An 8,173-nucleotide genomic window follows, 5' to 3' on the forward strand; every position below is an offset into this window, starting at 1 on the left:
CCACTTGAGCTGAAGCTGTTTTTAATATATTATGTACAAACTTTCTATTTATAGTTTCTTAAATAATAGATTAAACAAAACAAAGCTCCTTTCCTTCTCTCTCTCTCTCTCTCTCTCTCTCTCCTCCTTCGACGTTCTTCTTCTTCTTCACAGACGTGTGGCTTTGCTCAAGTTATGCTTCATTTTCTCATCTTTTTTGTTTTTTCCTCCACAATCCCCATCAAATCAACATCAGATCATAATCAGATTCATCATCAGATCATCCTCATCTAATCAGATTCATCATCAGATCATCCTCATCTAATTAGTAATTATCATATCTTCCATTATCAAATCAACATCGTCATCTGATCATCCTCATCTCCAACATCATGATTCTCGGTGGAGGAGAAAGAAAAAAAGTCTCAAAATCATCAGATTTCAGACATGAAGCTCCAGCTACAAATCCACTCAAAACAGAACTATGCCAACCGAAATCTCGGCTTGCCGACAGTCGGTATACTGACTATGTCAGATCGGCGGTGGTTTGAAAATCTTGATACTGACAGAGGTCAGTTCGGCAGTCGTTTGGGGAAAAATGGATCGATTTAGTACCGAATCCAGCCCTAGTTTGTGGTAATTACAAGGTCTAAGACAACATCTACCAATTTATGAACCATTTTATAAAATTGACGACAAATGTGTTGTACAAGCGGTAAATATTCATATTTATAACAAATAGAGCATGTGTCATCATTCACATAATATAGTTCTCAATTGTATAATTGGGGTAAACATTTTGGTATTTACTCCATTTAGGACAATATTTACAGGTATATAGACAATATTATAAAGGGGAAATGATCATTTACCCAATTTTAGTTTAAAAATTGCCCACTTACTCAAACATTCTAAGAGATTGCCTACTTACCCAAACACTCTAAGAGATTATTTCCCTAATACCCAATTAAATATTTTTTTATTCTTTTTAATTTTTTTTTGGGACAATTTTGCCGTCTCCTTTGTCACTTAGTGAGAGATGTCATCGGAGACCTTGCAGGACTCCGGTGACCAGTGGCCTGCCGGGGACTCCGGTGAAGGACTCCGCTGACGGTGACTGAATTCCGACTACCGGACTGGTGGCCAGATTCCGGTGTCTGAATTTATTGCCCCCTAATAATACCCAGTAATCATATTATTTCCCCCAATAATCATATTATTGCCCCCCAATAATCATATTATTGCTTCCCAATAACAAGGTTATTAGGGATTAATAATTAGTGAAAAATGAGATGTTTTTAATTTTGAAAGTTTTAGTAGGTTTATCCAAATAAATAATCTTATTACTGCCCCCCAATAATCTTATTATTACCCAATAAATATTTAATTGCCCCTCAATAATCTTGTTAGAGCACGGAGACTATGTATTCCACCGACGGCGGCATATATATGCCGACAATTCTCAGTTGGAGCTCTGATGAAGCTGAATCAAGGTTATTGCGACGGAGCAGCGAAGCAAGGAAATTGATGGCGGAGATTAACTTTGCGTACATGAAGAAGCGGTCTCCGTCGTAGAGAGGTTGGACGGTGACGGAGGTGCGGGTACAACGGTCACTGGAGGCGTGTATGACTGTGATTTTGTTGAGGTTTTGGGATGCTGTGTGCGATGAGGAAGAAGGGAGATCGCGGAGGTTGCCGGGTTTGAGTTTGTCCCTTGCTGGTTCGGTCGGCGGAGGGGACTAGGGTTGGAGGTGCAGTCAGCCGAAGGTGGCGAAAGGATGATGAAGGCGGTCTAGCGAAACCGGCGGGGCGATGCAGTAGGCAAGAGGTGGAGAGGATGAAGGCGGTCTAGCGAAACCGGCGGGGCGATGCAGTAGGCAAGAGGTGGAGAGAGAGAGAGAGAGAGAGAGAGAGAGAGAGAGAGAGAGAGAGAGAGGTTGAGAAGAGAGATTCTGAGAAGAGAGAAATCAATGAGTTTCAATTTAATTAATAGGGCAAAATTGTTATTAGATGTTAGATTGAATAAATGAGGTTAAAAAACTCTTAGTGGAGTAAGTGGACAATTTTTTAGATGAAATTGGATAAGTGGTCATTGATAACAAATGTGTTGTTAAATTGGTAATACTTTTTAAAAAATTGTCATGTGTCAAAATTTAAATGGGTAACCTGTTGACCAATTCATCAGATTACTATCATATTTATAAATTAAAAATATAAAAATAAAGGGTACGGATACAGGAGGGTTCTGATGTCCCACAATACGTATGATGTCAGAGTTTATAAAATTCAACGTGAATTGGTCGTCTCTACCACTCCATTCATTACTGTATACAATATTCTACAGTAAGAGTTTTTGTTATTTGCAATGTTCACACTGGTATGGTGGACACCACCAAACAATGGAATCTTTTATCTCCAGGGAAAGAACAGCGACGTAGGTTGAGCTAATACAGCTATCAGATTGGTGCCGTTGACCTGATGGGCCGATCATACTGGTATGATGAACATTTGGCTTTGCTGGGAGATGTTTTGTTTTCTCCCTTTACATATATATTTTTCTTGGTAACTTTTCATGATATTACAAATTAAAGTTCCTGCACATTGTTATCTTTTGGTCGCATTTTAAGCAATGATGCAAATAGGCTGCACAGTTCAGGGGAGCTTTCATTCTCTACTATTTATGTAGTAGATTGGATAATTCAATTAATGATGCTTTTGTTAGATAGTCCTTTGCGTTACAGATTTGTTCTGTTGTAATGGAATCCACTGGTTTATGATCTACACCAGATTACTTCAATCTAGCTTCATTCTCTGCTATCTGAGTTTGAATCAACTTGCAGAACCAAGAACCCACTGATTCTGAGTTTGAATCAACTGATCCTATTCTAAAGCTTAGTGACAAAATGCAAAACCAAACCAATTCTACGGGGAATGAAAATGCAGTAGGGAGAAAAATTGTCTCGCTCTCATTTGTCTACCCTGATCTTCTTATATATTGCCAGCACTGCCTCAGAAAAAACAAACTATGAATGTGACTGGTTATGTTTTTTTTTTAAAACTAAATTTAGGTCTCCCAAAATTGGATCTGGATTCATATACAATTGAACGGTTTCACTTGTTCGAAAGTAATAGCTCTGCCTCAAGTTTATTTAGATTGTATTTGTTGTATTTCTTAGTTGGACTTCAATATTTAATGCCTTGATATAGGTTCAAGGACTGCAAGAATCAATACCACTACAGTGCTATAATTTTGCCCAACTCCTTTTTTTCCCTAATGCCAGCAGAGATATTAAGCAATGCTTCCACATATGACGAGAATTAAATAAATCTTCCACAAAATCGATCTTTCTCCCTGCTTTTTGAGCCACTTGATTTTGAGGTATTTGGATGCTATGAGCATATTCAGCAATTCAGAGGTATTTGGATGTTATCAAAATTTGGCCAAACTACCTGTGTGATATGGTTGCGCTAATAAATTATAGTGTGTACTCTTCAGTGATGTTTAGATGTTCTTTTAGACTTGTAGTTCTGGAAAAGGAGCTCTAGCCGGGTTCTTATGTGATTGAATACAAGTTTCACTGGATTCTTTTAATCAAGTTACGTGAGCACTAGTTGAGCACTTCAGTGTTTCTTGCTTTAAGAATTTGTAATGGCAGCCATTCTGGATTATGAACATGCAACGATAGAAACAAATCTGTAGTAGAACAATTTTTCCTGCGGGAAAGAGATTAGGTAATGCTGCAGACCTGACTATATATAGGAAACTCACTGAGCTTCAGAGGGAGAGGAACTCCTCCAATGGGCTTGTATATATATCTGACAACAACATATGCCACGTCAAAAAAAGACTAACCTACATGCCTTCACAAAGAGTAGCAGCAAAGCTAGTTGCCCACTTCAAAGGGGCAGACAAAGAATAACAAGCTTGTTCCCATGAACCAAGCCACCTCAAGCATATACTTTCTGTGGCTCCCATTTGGCGAGTAAAACCCTTCGGAGTTTCCGGTCCTAAAGACCTGATCTCTGAGCATTCTATAAGGCAAACCCCGAACAAGAAAGCACTCTGAATCTGAGGCTATATTTTTAAAAACCTTGGAGTAAATGTGCAAATGATGCATGCAGAGGGTGAAAAGCAACAATGGACATGGATGGTTTTCATATATGTCCACTGGTATTGCCCTAAGTTGGAGACTTGGTTTGCCCTCTCTGACCACTTCTAATTACACACATGTATATATCTACCCCTAGCCACTTAAGTTATTGTCCTATTCCAGGACAATATTATCTTCTGAATTTGCGTCTGCTTCCTAATCTCTCAGTACCTACTAGTTTGGCAAGCAAATGAGTTCTAGGACATTAATCATTGACAGAACATTCTCTGTTTCGTGTTTGATAATTGAAAAGTAGTTGGTAAGAACGTTTTATTTAGTTCATACTAATGCCATCTGACAAAAAGAAAATTTTATATGCCTTTTGAGTATTTGATACTGGAGTTTGAACTGCATTTGGAAACACAGATTTTCATCTAGTCTTCTGCTGCTATTCTTCTCGTGTCACAAACCATTTCATTTACGTGCCTTGCTCAAGAGGTTGGCCTCTCGAAAAGCCTGATATTTGGTGACAAGTTTGTCTCTGGGAGGCCAATTCTCTTTGATTATAGGAGCATCTGCAAAAGTCCTTTTCCATTCTGATAACAATGGAAACTCATCTTCTGCTATCACTTTCATGCTAGCTACCTCTCCAAACACATTCTCAATTTCTGCAAGCCATCCAAGTGCAATATCTGCAAATCCAATATGCTCTCCCCCAAAGAATTTCTTCCCCTTTAGCTCCTCTTCCAAGTACTTCAAGTTCTCCTTGGCCTTCACAATTCCTTCCTCTTGCTCTTTCCCTTCACTATTAAAGGCTTCCCAATAAGATGGCAAAACCTTCATGTAAAATCACAAACATAATTAGATAATGAAACAAATTGAATTCTCCATCAAAATTACTCATCTCTTGTATAGAATATCATTGATCTCGAAACTCCATACGATACTAGTGTTCAAGTAAATTCTGATTAATTTGCCCAAAAAAATAAAAAAAGTAAATTCTGATTATGCTAAGAAATAGTAGTAGTTCAGCTGGGTTACCTTTTCATCATTAAATTTTGCCCAAAAGCGTGCAGCAGCTCTTTCGTGAGGATCTTCGGATAGCAGAGGGTTCTGTTTCCATGTTTCTTCAATGTATTCAAGGATCACAAGTGATTCAGCAACTGATTTTCCATTGTGCACAAGCACTGGAACCTTCTTATGAACAGGGTTGTATTGAAGAAGCAGAGGGCTTTTGTTTGAGAGATCTTCAAAGATGGTATCATATTGGACATCTTTGAGCTTCAGTGCCCAGACTATTCTCAAAGCAGCAGGGCTAGACCATGTTCTGAAGAGCTTGACTTCTGCCATTTTCTTGGAATGAGCTTCCATAGCAGCTTAAGGCCTTTTTATGCAGAACTTTGACTAGGGAACTTTGCCGTTGTCTCCCTATACATAATTGTATTTATTATTCTGACCTTCTATGTTGCTATATATGACTTGGGCCATGGAAATGGGAAATGCTCATATAAAGTTGATAAGAAAAGAGTTCAACTTCAACAACTATAAAGGATTAAAGGTAAACTTTAGTCAGGTTAGGTCGGCAGAGGATTGATAGGGAGACTTAAGATTCAACAGGACACCTTCGTTGACATCTCCTTCCATCGTGTGACTTGTTTTCTGTTAATTGTTGTGAAAACCTGTATTTATTGCACCAGAGAGAGAAAAATAGTTAAGAAGCTCCAAAATAATTGACAATTGGGAAATATATGGGATTGTAAGTGAGTTTTGAGAAAATGAAAGGATTAGGGTATGTAAATAGTGTTTGGAACTTTGGATGGTAGGTGTGATGTAACTAGAAGAAGGGTTCTGTTCGTTCCCTTGAAATTTAGACATACGTAGAATGTGTCCCATATTCTTTCTCTTGTCAATATCTACAAGGTACTTCCTAGTCGTATAACATATGGTATTGAAAGCTTAAACTTAAACTACTTGACCGGACAATATCTTTTAGATATTTTTTTTTTTTTTTGGTCATGAGAGATTGGGATGGTGATATCTGAATGATCAATGCATACATATTGGTCTTACAAATTAATACACACCAGAAATGATTTTACTGTACTCGCATATTCTTTTTACTTATAGTCAAGTACTTTTATAAAATTTCTAGGGTGTCAATTAATGGTAATTGAAAAGTTAATGAATTTGTAGATATATTTCTTATTTGGGTTTTTGTCCATTTACCCTATTTCTAGGGATTTTTTTTCCACTAACCCCATTAAGTTTTTTTAACTCTCTTTTACCCAATACACTCTAAGGAAGTCTTCCCTAATACCCAATTAAGATTTTTTTTTTGTTTTTAATTTTTTTTTAATACCATTTTACCCTTCACCCCTTTTGTTACTTAGAGAGAGAGAGAGAGAAAATGGAAGAGAGAGAAACCATAGGAGACTTCGCCGGAGCCGGTCGCGGGAATCCGGCCAACTTTAGCCGGATTCCGGTCACCGGTCGCCGGATTCCAGTCACCGGCCGCCGGATTTCGGTCACCGGCAGCCGAATTCTGGATTTTTCTGAAAACCTCACCGAAAAGGTTTATTGCTCCCAATAGATATCTATTGCCCCCCAATAGAGAGGTAATAGACATCTATTGCCCCCCAATAGACGTCTATTGCCCCACTAGTCTATTGCCCCCTAATAGACGTCTATCGCCCTCCAATAGACGTCTATCAGCCATGTATTGCCCCCCAATAGACGTCTATTGCCCCCCAATAGACGTCTATCAGCCATGTATTGCCCCCCAATAGACGTCTATTTCCCTCCAATAGAACTTTTCAATCGCCGAAATGGAAACTAATCTCCCTAGATTTAGACAAATAAAACTTTGATTAAACAAAAAGAACGAGAAGATTACATCAATTCAAAACGTCTATTGCCCCAATAGACGCTTTAACAGACGTCTATTGGCCCCCTTAATATGAATATTAATGGATATTAATACTCGATTTCTATGCTGTACGCTCAATTATTTTTTTGTTCTTCTAAAAAAAATGACTTTTTTTGTTGAAAACAACCTGCATTCATCACAAAAACCAAAAATTCTACTGAAACTTCATGTAATTGATATCAAATAAACAATTCAAACAATGAAACCAACTCAATAAGCACCTCTGGTTTCAAAAAACTTATTACTGCTTCAACCTCTCTGCATGATTCCTACAACCAAACACCATAGCTTCAATACACACATCAAACACATTCCATAAAAAAAATTCCGAATTCCGTAACTAAATCAGATTAGAATCTCTCATTACCACCGAAACATGCACCGTTCCGACGAGGTGCACGTCACAAACGCCGCTCTCGGCGGAGGACTCACACGTCAGCACCACCAAGCTCCGGGACAGATCCTCCTCCTCCACCGCGGCAGCGCTGGTCGAAACGACGTCGCCGTCCTCCTCCTCCTCCTCTCTAGGCACCTCCACATTGACGATGCTATCAGACAAGCTATCCGATAGGGAATCCTCGGCCGAATTCGGGTCGGGCAGGGTCGATGATTCCCGGTCCATCGCGCGCTGTAGCCGGTCGTAACCGCCGGCGGTGGCAGATGCCTAAAACTTCGGTTTCAGTGTGTTATGTTCTCGCCAATACAAGTCTGCATCTCGATCTCAGATCGACTCCGGCGAAGGTGAGTGAATTGGAGCTGGGCCTGAAAAGCTCGTGCAGCGAATATGGTTGCAACAGCGGAAGGCAAAGATGAGATCCGGGCCGAATGAGAATTGGCCAGTGCAGAAGCTCAATCTTGACCGCGAGGGCGAGGTGTTCGATTTGCAACACAGTGTTCGACAGATTCAGCGAGAAGATAGAGCTTGGGTGTCCTGAGCAATTGCTTGGGTGTGAAGAGCAGTCTGCTCTTCGTCGCGAATTGCAGGAGTTCGTCATGCCGGAGGTGGATACCGGAGGGAGAGGGAGGGAGATAGAAAGAGAGAGAGAGAGAGAGAGACCGGAGGTGGAGATCCAGGGGAGAGACAGAGAGAGAAATGAAAGAGTGGCAGAGGCTTGTAATTCTTTAATTAAGTTATGGGCAAAATAGTCATTTTTCTTAAAATTGGGTTAGTGGGAAT

General features: G+C 39.6%; 1 protein-coding gene across 1 annotated transcript; it reads right to left on the reverse strand.

Annotated features, from left to right (window-relative positions):
- Positions 1–4,342: 4,342 nt before the first annotated feature.
- On the reverse strand, positions 4,343–5,456 carry LOC112184713 (probable glutathione S-transferase). Its single transcript, XM_024322951.2, has 2 exons — positions 5,112–5,456; positions 4,343–4,907 (listed from the first exon to the last, which is right to left on the reverse strand). The coding sequence occupies exons 1-2, from the start codon at positions 5,439–5,441 to the stop codon at positions 4,545–4,547; spliced, it is 693 nt and encodes a 230-aa protein (XP_024178719.1). The 5' UTR covers positions 5,442–5,456; the 3' UTR covers positions 4,343–4,544.
- Positions 5,457–8,173: the final 2,717 nt, after the last annotated feature.

Source organism: Rosa chinensis, chromosome 1, assembly GCF_002994745.2.
Source record: "Rosa chinensis cultivar Old Blush chromosome 1, RchiOBHm-V2, whole genome shotgun sequence".
NCBI classification, from domain to species: Eukaryota; Viridiplantae; Streptophyta; class Magnoliopsida; order Rosales; family Rosaceae; genus Rosa; species Rosa chinensis.